This window comes from Phascolarctos cinereus, unplaced genomic scaffold (genome assembly GCF_003287225.1).
Source record: "Phascolarctos cinereus isolate Bilbo 61053 unplaced genomic scaffold, phaCin_HiC Scaffold_4;HRSCAF=312, whole genome shotgun sequence".
Classification (NCBI taxonomy): Eukaryota; Metazoa; Chordata; class Mammalia; order Diprotodontia; family Phascolarctidae; genus Phascolarctos; species Phascolarctos cinereus.
Window position 1 is genome coordinate 687,918,526 of NW_027555847.1, and position 15,072 is coordinate 687,933,597.

General features: G+C 41.5%; 1 protein-coding gene across 1 annotated transcript in view; it reads right to left on the reverse strand.

The window, feature by feature from the left end:
• ADGRD1 (adhesion G protein-coupled receptor D1) overlaps nucleotides 1-15,072 on the reverse strand; it is a 458,528-nt gene that overhangs the window by 120,844 nt on the left and 322,612 nt on the right. The window contains 1 exon segment of the mRNA XM_021004341.2: nucleotides 10,212-10,323. Within this exon segment, the coding sequence (XP_020860000.1) occupies nucleotides 10,212-10,323 (112 nt within the window).

Here is a 15,072-nt window from a genome sequence, read left to right on the forward strand (position 1 = left end):
CTTAATAAACACTCCTGCGTTAACTGATTGTGTCTGTATTTCTAGTATCTAACACAGTACCTGGTACACTGTAGGTACATAAAATATAAATACTTGTTGGATTGGAGTAAAATGGATTTGTCTGGACTGGATTGCATTGAATTAGACTGGATAAGACTGGGCTGGATTGAAACTCTCCAGAGAAAGTCCCCTCCTGAATATGTAAAGCCAGCATAAATGTCTACCTATCTGGCTACAAGGGGGATCTTTTGACAATAAGAGCAATTTATCAGTAGCTATACTCTTTTCTGCTTACAGAATAGTGAGCAGGACATCCCTTCCCTTTTCTCTTCAGCTGGGGGTGGGAGTTAGGGCTGGCATGATCCAATCTCTGCCAGACACCAACACATTCCCTTGTTTGCCCTGTGTCATTGACATGAATTCATAATACTAGCTGACATTTACATGCAATTTCCAGGGTCATGCATTTCTCCCTGATACAAAGGCCCATCTTTTTAACACCTATATCCATCCGGTAATGTGTGAAATGGAACACGATAATCTCTGGATAACTGAAGGCATGATTTGCCCGGAGGGCAAGGGGAAAGGCACATGCATCATCAGTTGAGGATCAAGCAGGAGAAGCAGCATGAAAGATGTCATCCAGGAACTGCCTGATCAGGAAAAAAAAATACTGAGCTGATCATATCAAGTGACAAGAGTGAGGGATAGATTGTAGACAGTCTGCAGCCTTCATTGGCAGCCTTGAGATGGCAAGAAAAGTGAAGGAAAGCCCTTAGAATGTGGGGTGGAGCCCCCCGGCTTGTGGCTGTTTGTCCTTCGTTCTGAAAGAGGATCATGATGTCAGGAAGGTGTTGCCATGATTGGCAGGTAAATCGGATTTAAGTGAAGGAGGGCTGAACAAAGTCTCCAGTCTCACTTTCTCCTCTGGAGCCATCTGAGCCCCGTGGTGAGATATAGATCAGGATGACTGGAGATGGCCCCAGATGAGTAGGCGTGGGTGGTTTGTGATCTGCCATGTTGGAGGAAACATCTGGCATGATGAGACCGTAGATACATTGGAGCATTGGAGAATTAAGGGTTACAAAGATATTTACAGCTTTCAACTCTTTGGGATATACCTCTACCTACCTTTAATGTAATCAGCTAGGTAGCACAGTGGATAGAGTTCTAGGCCTGGAATCAGGAAGCTCTGAGTTCAAATATGGCCTTAGACACTTCATAGAAGTGTAACTCTGACCGAGTCACTTACTGGCTTTCTGACTAAGTTTCCTCCACCGTAAAAAGGGGATAATAACACATACCTTGCAGGATTGTCATGAGAATCAAATTAGTTAATATTTGTAACGTCTGGCACATAGTACGTACTTAATAGATGTGTGTTTCCTTCTCTTTTCTCAATGCAATTCTGTGGTTGGTGGGGGAAGGCCCCCATGACTGAAATCACAGATGTTTTGGAACCTCTGAGTGCTAAGGGTTACAAATCCCTTTATATCCATCATCTCATTTGATTCACACTCTCTGCCAGCCATGCAGGGATCTTTCAAAGGGATGTGGATCAAGGCACAGCATTCTCCCTGAGCCATAGAACTTGTAAGAATCATCACTCTCACTTTGGGTCCACCAGAGTAAGGCTATTTACAGCCTCAGGAATGAGTGAAGATTTCATTACCTTATTATAGAAACAGTGGTTTCTCCCCTGAGAACGGGCAAGCCAGGGCATGGCTCTAACATCCAGCAGGCCTCCTTTGCCCTGGTGCTACGTGGAACAAGGATGGGGAGAGTGAGGCAATGTGGCCTGATGGAGGGCGCCCTGGGTGTGAAATCAGGGGAGACCTGGAATTTCAACTTTGTTCTTGACACTGAAAATGGACCACACATATATCACCAAGAGGGGCAACTTTTGCGGCAAACTTTGTGACTATAATTGAATCCCTTACTCTCATTAAGTCTCAGTTTCCTTACCTGAAAAATAAGGATGATAATTCCTTCTTGTTATTTAATTCCCTTTTCTGTAAAATAAGAAGGCTGAACTGATTGGCCTCTGAGGTCCCTTCCAGATCTAGATTGATAAATCCTTATCTGATCCTACAAACCTCCTTGGGCCTCAGTTTACTCATCTGTAAAATGAAGGGGATGGTCTGACTGATTTCTGAGGCTTTTTTGTTGTTCAGTCATCTTCAGTTGTGTCCTACTCTTCATGACCCCTTTCGGGGCTTTTGGGGCAGAGATACTGGAGAGGTTTGCCATTTCCTTCTCCAGCACATTTTATAGATAAGGAAATTGAGGCAAACAGGGATAAGTGACTTACGCAGGGTCACATAGCTAGTAAATGTCTGAGGCTGTATTTGAACTCAGATCTTCCTGACTCCAGACCCACCACTCTATGCCCTACGGCACCACCTAGCTGCCCTTCTGAGGTCTCTTATGGTTCACAATCTACCATATCATTATAGATTCTCAGGGCCCAGCCATATTTGAAGGTTTGGCTAAATGACTTCTGAGATACATTTCATCTTCATCTAATCCTATAACCTCCCCTGGTCTCACTTTCCTTCTCTGTAAAATGAGGGAGCTGGACTCCATGACCTCTGAAATTCCTTCACACTTGAGGTCTTTGATCCCATGACCTTTCTGGGCCCTTGTTTCCTCATCTGTAAAATGAAGGGGTTGGTCTAGAGGTCCCTTTGAGCTCTAAAGCTGCATTCCTATGGCCCATATGGTACCTGCATCACATGGCTGTTGTGAGGATCAAATTAGATACTATCTCCCAAATCCTCTGTCAATGTCAGCTATTAGTAGTAGTAGTAGTATTACAGGGCAGAGTCTACTTCAGTGGCACAGAGAGCAAGCAGCAGCTTCTGAAGCATGGAAGAGGAAGACAAGCCCAATTCAACGCAATTCAATACAGCGTGAATGTATTGGACTGGCTCTCCTGCCTGAGAAACCCTGGATTCATAAGAAGAGTAACGGTTTGGCGAACACTAGGCATTTCACTTTCATCTGTTGGGTGACATCAAGTGGCCTGTGACTGGATAACATGGCAACCTCACTGACTGTGACAGGCTGTGATGTTTCTCAAAGGGACCTAAAAATCCTCAATCATTCATAGATGATAGGATCTCAGATTTCAACGCAGGAGGGACCTTAAAGGGCATTAGTATAGATGAGGACACTGATGACCAGAGAAGTAAAATTACTTCTCCAAGGTCACCTGGCCACTAAGTGGCAGAGCTGGGTTTTGAACCCAGGTTCTCTGACTCCAAATCCAGTGTTCTTTCCATTGAACTATAATTACACAAGCTCAAATATAGCCCACTATGTCTAACCCACCCTGGATCCCTGACGATGCTTCAACTTGGTCATTTTTCTGTCTGTCTCCCAAACCCCCCCCACACACACACACACACGATTTCCTCAACTATGAAATGGAGATGACCTCCAAGGGTTGTTGTGAAATCGAATGAGATAATATCTGTAAAGCACTTAGCTTAGTGCCTGGCATATACTAGGTGCTTAATAAATGCTTGTTTCCTTCCTTCTTTTATTCCTTTCTTCCTTTTCAGGAATAGTAATCAAATCAATACTATCATTGACTCCAGTCACCATCCTTGTGATGTCTCAAAAAGAAGGACCTTTCCTTAGTCACCATTCCTCCAAATGTGGTACCTTCCCTATTAGAATGTCCATTTCTTGAGGGTAGAGACTGTTGGCTTTCTTTTGTATTCACATACCTAGCACTTAACTCATTACCTGTCATGTATTAAATGCTTAACATATACATTTTCATAATAATAATAGCTAACATTTATACAGCACCTACTATGTATCAGGTCCTTAAACTCTTTTTACAAATAGTATCTCATTTCATCCTCACAACAACCCTAGGAGGTAGGTGCTGTTATTATTATTATCCCCATTTTACAGATGAGGAAACTGAGGCAAAAAGAGCTGAAGTGACTTACCCAGAGTCACAGCTAGTAAACATCTGAGGCTGGATTTGAACTCAGGCCTTCCTGACTCAGAGTCCAGCTCTATCCACTGTGCCACCTAGCTGCCTCATTTATTCATTCACTCATACCAGTAAGGTGGTAAATGTCTTAGGGACAGTAAATGAAATCAGGAAGGGACCTTAATGATTATCCAGTCAACTTATTCATTTCGTAGATGAGGAATCTGGAGACCAGAAAAATCAAATATCTGAGGAAGATTTTCCAGCCCAGGTCCTCTGATTCCAAATCCACCATACATTTCACTATACTGTGCTAGCTCTCCCACTTACAAACTGACTTAGCTCTATTAGAATTTCTAATTTTCTGATTCTCTGAGAAATAAAAACTATGAACCAAATTTTCAGGTGAGAGTAATTAAGGGACAGTGCCTCGCACATCCATAGTAAGCATTTAATAAATGCTTGCTGGATTGAATTATAAGCACAGAGAAGAAGTGAATAGAGAATTGCTTCTTGAATCTGCTTTACCTCTCCACTTCCATTGTTACTACTCCTTGCTAAAAAAAAATGGTTGTGGTAGGTTAAGTATACCTACTTTAATCTTCCTTTCAATACTAAATTGTTCAGCAAATCCATTTTTATCAATCAATATAAAAGCTGCCCATCTAATCACAAATTCTGAATGAGGCTAGGTCAAGAAGGATATGAATCAATGAGATCTTCCCATAAAATGTATGATGATGCAGATTATAAGTATCTTGAGGGTAGTTACTCTGTCTTCTAATCAGGTAAACCCAGGGTAAGAAGAACTTGCAGATAAGCAGGCACTGACATTTATTCAGATAAGCAGGCTAGGCAGCCCAGACGTGCTAAAGTCAATGGGAAATCAGGAAACCAGCAGGCTCAACTCTTGGCTCCCAGTCTAATGTGGTAAGACATACATCCTTCCCCCAAAGACAGCAGCCTTCCTACCTAGAACACTTGTTTTCTCAGCATCATCCCAATGACAAAACCCGAGGCAAGGTCTAAGCTTTGCTGACAGCATCTTCCACTCCCAAGGAGACATAGTGAGGAAAGGATCTGACAGTGAAAGCTTGGTAATGAGAATCCCTGTCCCTGATGTGCACCAAGACCTCAGCTCAATTTTGGAGAAGCAAATGGGCCATGTGTCACTAATCAGTGCAAGTCATGAGGCTGAACCAAGCCTTTCTCTCTGGACCTCTGGAGCCCATTGTCCCTGCTGCCAACAGGCCAGGCCACAGCTCTTAGAGGTGGGAAGATCAGAATGAGGGAATTAAACAAACATTGGAAATAGGAGTTGTCTTCAAACTATAGACCCAACCTGGTGAGATTTAAAAGTGGTTTGCTAAATTTGATAGGAAAGGTGAATATTGATCAGTCTACAAGCAGCAGACTGTTATTAAGTGCTATGTGCCAGGTTCTGGGAATATAAAGACAGAGTGGCTGCTTTCTAAATAGCAACTAATAACAATTTGTTGTTGAGTCCTTTCAATCGTGTCCAACTTTTCATGATCCCATTCGCAGTTTTCTCGGAAAAGTTCCTGGAGTGGTTTACCATTTCCTTCTTCAGCTCATTTTACAGATGAGGAAACTGAGGCAAACAGGGTCACACAACTAGGAAGTATCTGAGGTTAGATTCAAACTCATGAAGAAGAATCTTCCTGATTCCAAGCCCAGTTGTCTATCCACCGCACCACCTAGCTGCCTTAATAATAGTAATAGCTAAAATGTATATGGTGCTTTAAGGTCTGCAAATGTTTTATGTGTATTATTTCATTTGAGCCTGACTACAACACTGTGAGGTGGGTGCTACTTATATCCCCATTTTCAAGTCAACTAAAGGTCAATAGCATTTACTTGGCACCTATTAGCTACTCTGTGCTAAGTACTAGGGATCCAAAGAAAGGCAGAAAAGCAGTCACTTCCCTCAAGGAGTTCACAGTGTAATGGGAGAGACAAAATATAAGAGAAAACTATATGCAAACAAGATATATACAGGACAATAATGATCATTATTAATAACAATAGCCAGTATTTATATAGCACTTACTATGTTCCAGGCTTTGTGCTAAGAGTACAAATATTATCTTATTTGATCTTCACAACAACCCTGGGAGATAGATGCTATAATTACCTCCATTTTACAATGGAAGAAACTGAGGCAGACAGAGGTTAAGTGACTTGTCCAAGGTCACACAGTTAGTGGGTACTATCAGAGTCATATGTAGCTCTGGTGCTAAGGAGAACACCCAAAAATGGCCCGTGGGTAAAGCTTGGTGTACCCCTTCTCACAGCACTATTCAGAAAACTCAGTCTGCATTCTCGAAAGCATTCTGGAGAAAGAGAAAGAGAACAGACAAAAGAAAAAAGATTTCTCAGAGATATCCCCATTTTACAGATGAGGAATCTGAGGCAAAGAGAGGTTAAGTGGCTTATAATTATAGTTATTATAAATGTAGCTATTTAGCATCTTAGACAGGATTTGAACTCAGTTCTTCCTGATTCCAACTCAAACACTCTACCCACTGTACCAATTAGCTGCCAAAGTCACCAAAAGGAAGCCATGCTGTTTACTCTGTAGCTGCAGATTGAGGGTAGGGGTGGTGAGACATTCAACACCATATATCTGCAATGCAGTCAATTAAAACTCCATATAACAACAACAGCAGCTAGCATTTACATGGAACTTTAAGGTTTGCACAGTGCTTTACAAACCTTACCTCATTTGATATAAAGAACACTTTTTGGCAATTGCAGTTGCCCAAATTGGGGTGGGCTGTTCCAAGAAATAGTGGGTCCTCTTTCCCTGGAGGTCTTGAAGCAAAGATAACATGATGAGTAGCTAGGTATACTGGGTATGGTATGGGAGAAATTCTTTTTGTGTATGGCCATCAAGGTACCTCCTAACTCTGGGTTTCTCTAAAATAACTATTTATTGGAAAGAGATTTCACTATTCCCATGAGTAACTAAATATTTCAACCTTTTGAAGAAAGATGATATTCTTTTTTTTTTCTTTGCTAGGCAATAGGGTTAAGTGACTTGCCCAGGTTCACATTGCCTAGTAAATGTCAAGCGTCTGGTCTGACACCAGATTTGAACTCAGGTCCTCCTGACTCCAGGGCGTGTGCTCTATCCATTGTGCCACCTAGCTGCCCCAAAAGGTGATATTCTTGACCCATTGTCAGTCGACTTGCTTCCCTGTAGTAGAGTAGGACTTTCACTCCCCTCACTCTCTTACCAGCCTTCCTTGTGACCAAGGACACACAATTGGGAGTTGTCTGGGCAAGGGGTGGAGGTGTAGTCTATGGCCAGGAAACAGAGAGAAGAAAATGATTCTTTACTAGAATCAAACCTTCAATTCAATTCAACCAAAGTTTATTGAGCATGTACTGTGTGTGAGATGCCTGGGTTAGCACGTGAACCTTTGAAAGTCATCCAAAATGGAGCAAAGCAGCAGCCACTGGCTACATTTACATGTATTCACATATATTTGCATAACCAACTCTAACTTCTCACTCTTACATTGGTATAGGCTGCTCTGTTTCCCAACATGGGCAGAAAAGATTCCTTGCTGATAAAATTCCTGTCAACTCATAATCAGGGCAAGATAGTGGCCTTAGCTAACTCATTAGCAGGGTTCAGATCAATAGAACATGCTGCCTGCTTCTTGCCAGAGATCTGAGCATCTACAGCCCTACCCAAGAAAGCTCTGTCTCATAATGTGAATCAGTCTGCTTCACTGGTTTCTTTCTTCTAAAGGCTAAGTCAAAAACAGCCACCTACTGGCTCCAGTTCATCAATCAGGGCTCTCACAGAACCACACAGATGAGGGGTCTGTTGTCAGTCTTTACACGTGAGATCTATCCTTCATCTCCAGTCCCCCTTGCCGCACTTCAGATATATGCTTCAGGCCAGACTTTGGTCAGGATTTTATTTATAATAAATTTGAATAATAAAATTAGAATAAATTTGAAGTGAGAACATAAGGAGAGGAGAGCATGGATTGGGAATGAAGGAAGGAAAGAAGGAAGGAAGGGAAAAATTTTTAATAAATGTTTACTATGTGCTAAGTACTAGAGACACAAAAACAGGTAAGCAAAACAGTCTGTGCCCTCAAGGAGTTTATATTCTACTGTGGGAAAGCAACACATAAAGAGAGCTAAGAAGAGGGAAGAAGGTGGGAAGGGCAGAAGGTACCTTTATGCACTCTGTAGCAAGGTTTGGAAATGGCTGGGAAGTAACAGAGAGGCCTCGCTCTGGGCAAGAGAAGGGGAAGGTCCAACCATCAGAACTAGAGTCTCAAAGAAAGAGTTCAGAATTGGGTGGAAAGGAGATGCAGGGGATAGGCGGAGTGTAATTCATAATTTTTGCATCTGTAACAATTGCATCAGGAAGATACACCTCTAAAATATGGCCACCAGGAGACATAGGGACATCATGAGGTTTCTAAACTTTTGAAGAAAGAGAAAGCTCTCCCAGTACAACGCTTATACTACCTTAGGGATATGATGATCAGAGGAATAGACATACTGTGGGACTTTGGTGTCAACCCCTTATAAATTTCCCAACCTGGAACAAAGCCATATGGCCTTACCCTAGTTATAGCTCTAGTTTAGTTATGCAAAGTAGAAAAATATCTATGTCAATAGGTTCTATAAACTAATTGTTTTATTTTTTTCATGAAGGATTCTAGGAGTTAGAGATGGAGGGAACATTCAAGATCCTCTCCTCCCTATTACACAGCTGGATAAAATGAAACATAAAAGGAATTCAGTCTACCCTCTTTCATAAGGTGACATTTACTAACTGGTACCTTACAGCTGTGACTCCATTAACACTATCCTTTGTGCTATCACAGTTAACAATCAATGCCTATATGGATCACAGAATTTGAGAATTGGAAAGGACCTTGACACAATTTTGTCCAGCAAAATCCCTATAAAGCATACCCATCCTCCGGAAGATGTTCAAGGAAGAGGACTCCATTACCTGGAATGGAGGCAGGCCATTCCATTTGGGGACAACTGTAATTGTTAAGAAGGATTTCTGACTTCAAGGCTAATTGGTCTCTTTGCAACTTCCACCCATTAGTTCTGTTCTTGTCTTTTGGGGCCAAGCAGAATAACTCTAACCAACTATCATGTCCCCCTGAGTCTTGTGTTCTTCAGGCTAAACATCCCCACTTCCTTCAAGTGACTCTCATACAACACGAGCTTGAGGAACGTTGCCATTTTGTTTACCCTCCTCGGGACACTCTTTACCTTATCAACATCCTTCTTAAACCATGGCATTCAAAAAAACAAAACAAACAAAACAAAACATGGCATCCAGAACTGAACACAATAATCCAGATGAGATCTGATCAGGAAATATTACAAGACTATCACCTCCTTCTTCCTGAAAGCTGTATTCCTCTTAAAGAAATTCAAATTTGTATTAGCTTTTTTGACTGTAATGTCATACTGCTTAGTTATACTGTGCTTGCATTCCACTTAACCCCTCTGACTTTTCTCAAACAAAATGATACTTAACTATGCCTCTTCAATGCTGTACTGGGGAAGTTGATTTTCTGAACCCAAGGGTAAGAGTTTACATTTACCTCTGTTTAATTCCATCTTATTAGATTTAGCATAATGCATATTATTTAGCATAATAACATTACAAAATCTTTTTTGGATCCTGAGTCTTTCACTTAATGGGTTAGTTAGCCCTCCTAGTGTGGCATCACTCCTAAATTCCATAAACATCCTCTCTATACCATTCTCTAAGACATTGGTTAAAAATATTAAACAGCATAGAAACAAAAACAGAACCCTTGGGGACTCATTTGGAGATTTTCTAGCCAAGGTAACATCAAACCACTAACAATGACTGAACCATTCAAGCACTTCCAAATCCATCTAATTGCCTTGCTTTCTAGGCCACATTTCTCCACCTTTTCTTGAGAATAGTATGAGCTATTTTATCAAATATGTGGCTAAAGTCTAGGCAAATCGTATCTATAGCATTCTCCTCATTTCCTAGTTTAATAACCCTGTCAAAAAAAGAAATAAGGCATGAAATATTCTTGATGAAACCATGCAGCTCTTTGTAACCACCACTTCTTTTTCTGGATGTTCATTATCCTCCATCCTTTGAATAGTCCATTCTTGAATTTTTCCAGAAATAGATCTCAGAGGAGGGTTTTGATACATTTAATCCACAAAAAAAAAGAGGTAATTTCTTTTGGTTACTTACTGTTCGTGGCTCAAATCGGAAACTGATGAGAAGTAAGATCTGGGCCACCAGAATGGCAAAGGACAAGTTGGCATGGATATGGTAGCGCTGGTTTCGGATGGTACTGACTGAGCTGGAGAAAATAAAAATGAAGCAAGGATCATGATCAGAATGAAAGCACAAGTCTCCTGGCTCATTCCTGACTTATCATAAGATCATACAATCATAGGTCTAAAGCTAGAAGGGCCTTCAGAGACCATCTAAGTCAAACCTTTTATTTTATAGATGGGAAAACTGAGGTCCAGGGGAGTGAAGTGACTTGCTTAAAGTTATACAAGTAATAAATATCAAAGGTAGAATTTGAACCCAAGTTCACAGATCTATTATAGCAATGAATATTCTGCTACTATTGCGAACTTGCCAAAGATAATGGGGTTTTTTTGAGTGGTTTCATTAAGGGCTGAAAATAAAGAAGTCATAGCTACCAGCCCCTAAGTGCCAAGGATGAGATGCTCATTTCAATTTCAAAGATATCATGGGTGTTCCAATCTAGACCCCTCTTCACCCTTGGCCACAGAGTCTTTTCTGTACAGGAACAATATGTTCCAGACCCAAGGGTGGGTCCTTTTGGCCTCTGTAAGCCTGCTTTGATGCTACCATCAGGGATGTCTACTCCCAGCCCTTTCCATGGGGAGGACATATGGAACATGATGACATGGGAAGTAGCTAGGCCTCTGATGGTGGGAATAGTATGTGCCCCCAGAATGTTTGCTTTTGCTTTGTTTTGTTTTGTTTTGTTTTCCCCCTGTTAATCCAGGGTGAATAAGTAGGAGAAAGAAAAAAGCAAAAAGAAATCAGCCCTGTCCAGCGTCTCCTGAGTAATTTGAAAAGACAGGAAGGTGCTGAGAGGCAAAGGTGGGGAGATGGAGTAATGCATTACTTCAGGAATAAACCTCATCTGTATGCAAAAACTAAAGCATCACCAAACTGCAAGTCAATCCTTTAAAATTGTGAAGTTCCATCAGTGGAGACAGGAAGTGCAAGGAAGGAACTTGCCTGATTACATGCCATATAACCTGGGGCTACTTGATGCCAGACAGTAACATAGTACTTCAGAATTCCCATGTACCCCAACATCCAGGAAATGCCCACTATAAATAATTGAGGGGCAGCCTACTGTGGGGAAAAGGGCATTGGATTTGAAGTCAGATGATTTGGTGCAAATCCCACCTCAGCTACTTGCTACCCGAGTCACCTTGGGCAAGTCACTTACCTTCTCTGGGCCTCAGATTCTCCATATGTAAAATTAAGAGTTTGAACCAGAGGGTTTCTGAAAGGTCCCTCCTCGTTCTAATATTCTGTGTCCTAAAGGCCCTCCCAGATATGACATTCTCTGTTCTAAAGACCTACCCAGCTTTGACATTCTCAGTTCTAAAGATCCTTCTCATTCTTATTCCGCGATTCCACTTTCCATTGGCACCCAGATCATAGGATTTAGAGGCATAAAAGGACTTTAAGACCATCCATTACAATTGGAAGGCATTCAGAGGAAGACATTTTGATTTCATGGAAAGGATTTTGACTTCATGGAAAGTGGCTCAGTGGATAGAGAGCTGGACCTGGAGTCAGGAAGACCTAAGTTCAAATCTGACATCAAACACTTACTAGCTGTGTGACCCTAGGCAAGTCACTTACCCTCTGTTTGCCTCAGTTTCCTCATCTGTAAAATGGGATAATAATAGAACCTACCTCCCAGGATTGGTGTGAGGATCAAATGAGATAATAATTGTAAAGTGCTTAGCACAGTGCCTGGCACATTGTAAGTGTTATAGAACTTCTAGTTAACATTATTTTATTATTATTTTTATCTATGTGACCCTAAGCAAGTCACTTCCCCTCCCTCGGTCTTGTTGCCTCTTTAAACTGGAGATTATTGTCGTTGCTGCTGCTGCTGCCAACAACAACAGCAACAAATTGGAGATAATAATCGCACCTATCTCCTGGGGTTGTTGTGAGGATCTAATGAGGTAACACACGTAAAGCGTTTGCAAACCTTAAAGTGCTACGGAAATTTTAGCCATGATGATGATGACAATGACGATGATGATGATGATGATGATGATGCCGCCATATGACAATTTGAAATGTTTAAAGGACTAGGCTTGTTCAGCTTAGAGAAGAAAAAAAATCTTGCACTTCCGCTGGGGATGGGGTAGGTGGCAGGCATGGGAGGGATAATATTACTTTCCCTTCTAGCCAAATTGACCCACTTCCTGTTCCCTCCCCATGACATTCCATCTCCTATGACTGCCTACATGTTTTTACACAGGCTGGCCCCCTGTGTAAATGCAATGTATAGAAGCTCTCTTCACTTCTGCCTCGTAGAAATCCGAGATCCTTTCAAGACTCATTTCCTGCAGTTGTTAATTACTGAAATAATTTATATTTGGGGGATCCATATCTGTGGGTATTTTTTTAAGCTCAGTGGAATGTAAGCTCCTTGAAGGCAAGGACAGTCTTGATTTTATATTTTATGTATATATATGTATATATTATATTTGTATATTTGTATCCTCCATGTCTCTTGCCTGGCACATCGCAGGCACTTCATAAATATTTACAGATTGATTGATTGATTATATAGCATTTGAAAGGATGTCATATGGAAGAAGGATTAGATTTTTTTAGCTTGGACTTAGAGGGCAAAACCGGGAGCAAAGGACATAAACTACAAAGGATAAACATAGGCTGGACATCAAGAAAAATAAAAATAAAGAAACTCCCTAACACTTAGAACTGTCCCCAAGTGCACTGCCTCCAGAGGGAGTGGGTACCCTCTTACTGTAGATTTCCAAGCAAAGGTTGGGTGACCACTTGTTGGCTAAGTTGAAGAATGGATTCTCAGTCAAGTGTGACTTGAACTAGAGAGTTCAGTTCTGACATTCTGAGATCAGGGAACCCCATCATTTAAAAGGGAAGAATGAAGATCCAGAGCAGTCATCTGCCCAGCTGAAAAACAGCTGAAACCCCGCTTTCTGCAGAAGGCCTTCCCTCTGAGATCATCTGCTCTTTACACTGTATATATCTTATACATAAACAACCTAGTTGTTTCTATATTGGCTTTTGGTTGGCTTCTCCATTAGAATGTAAGCTTCTTGAGGGAAGGGGCTGTGTCTTTACCTTTCTCTGTACCCCCAATGCTTAGCACAATGCTTGGTACACAGTAAGCACTTAATAATAAATGCCTGTGAACTAACTGACTGACATAATAAATGGGAACCTGGTCTACAATTCTAATGTTCTTTCTACCACCCCCTGCTAACTAGAGTGGTTTACCATTACTAGTAATAATATCTATCTATCTGTCTGTCTATCTATCTATCTATCTATCTATCTATCTATCTATCTATCTATCTATCTACCTATCTATCTATCTATCTATCTATCTATCTATCTATCTATCTAAGCATTTTGCTGAAGGTCACACAACTAGAAAGGGTCTGAGGCCATATTTGAATTCAGGTCCTTCTGACTCTAGTCCCAGTATACTAGTCACTGTACCATCTTGTTGCCCTAAATAGCAAATGAGTATTTTTTCCAGACTTTCTCTCCCATCCTATCTGTATTGACCCTCCATTTTCAGCTTTTAATGCTCCTATATCCCTAAAACTTGTTCCCTAGTAGCTGCTGCAGGAAAGTTTCCTAATGCCTCACAGTCACTTTCCCCATCCAGTTCTCCTTCAGCCACAAAAGGAATATGTGTGTGGGGGGGGGGGCGGGTGTCTGACTCAGTCCAAATGCCTCGAGTGCTCTGAAGGGCAGGGGTAGCCTTAGGGCTTGGGGAGGCTCGTAAACTGTCCAGCTTCTTCATCAAACAGGTTCCCATGATACTAACTTGGCTCTGCTTGGCATAGAGTCCCTCACAGGCTCCAACCCAACCACAGGTATCTCCAAGGGAACCAGAAGAGCGGGGAGGGGCTGCCATACTCCAGAAGTCAGAGTATTTTAAACACCCACTTTATTATGGAGGGGAGAGAGAGATAAACTCTGCACAATAGGAAGATGTTAAATACTCAGGAACAGATGCGAAACTCATTTCTTCGCCGCTATTCAGACGTTAACAAAAGCACCATAATTTCACCTGTGATAGGCAGCCCTGATAGGTGACATGCAAGCTGAATCTCTGGTTAGCGAGCAGACAGCACAACTATTTCCTCTTCATATTCTCATTCCTGCTTCTTCCCTTCTCAATTTCCCCACTGCCTCCATTTTTCCCCTAAGACACTGAGTGAGGAACTCACATCTTAGTGAGTGACAGCATCTACAAGATGCTGCTCATTGCCACCACCTAACAGCAAGACCCCTGAAATCTGATTGTTCCATTAGGCCATTCATGGGGAAATAGTCCTGGAAGATACCAATGAAGTGATTACTGACCTGAAGAGGTCCAGAACTCACTAAAGGTAGCTGTCTAGGATGGGGCCCAAGGCCCCACAGCATCCTGACTACAGAGGCCCAAAGCTGAACAGGGAGTAGGCAAGGTGAGGGAGGGATATCCAGGAGCCTTGGACTTTACCCAGACTGGGTTTCCAGAAAACAATAGAGCCCAGGCAGGAAGAGGGAAGGGAAGAGGAGACAGTTGGGGAAATGTTAGACCCTGATGAAATTTTTGAATCATATAGTTTGAATCTCATAATAACAATAACTAGTGTTTATATAGTGTTTGTGGTTACATATGCATATATACATATGTACAAAGTTATACGTATATATCATATATATAGTATATGTATACTATGCACAAACACACACACACATACACATATATGTAATCTCATTTTGTTCTCCCAACAATCCTAGGAGGTAGGTGCCATTATTATTC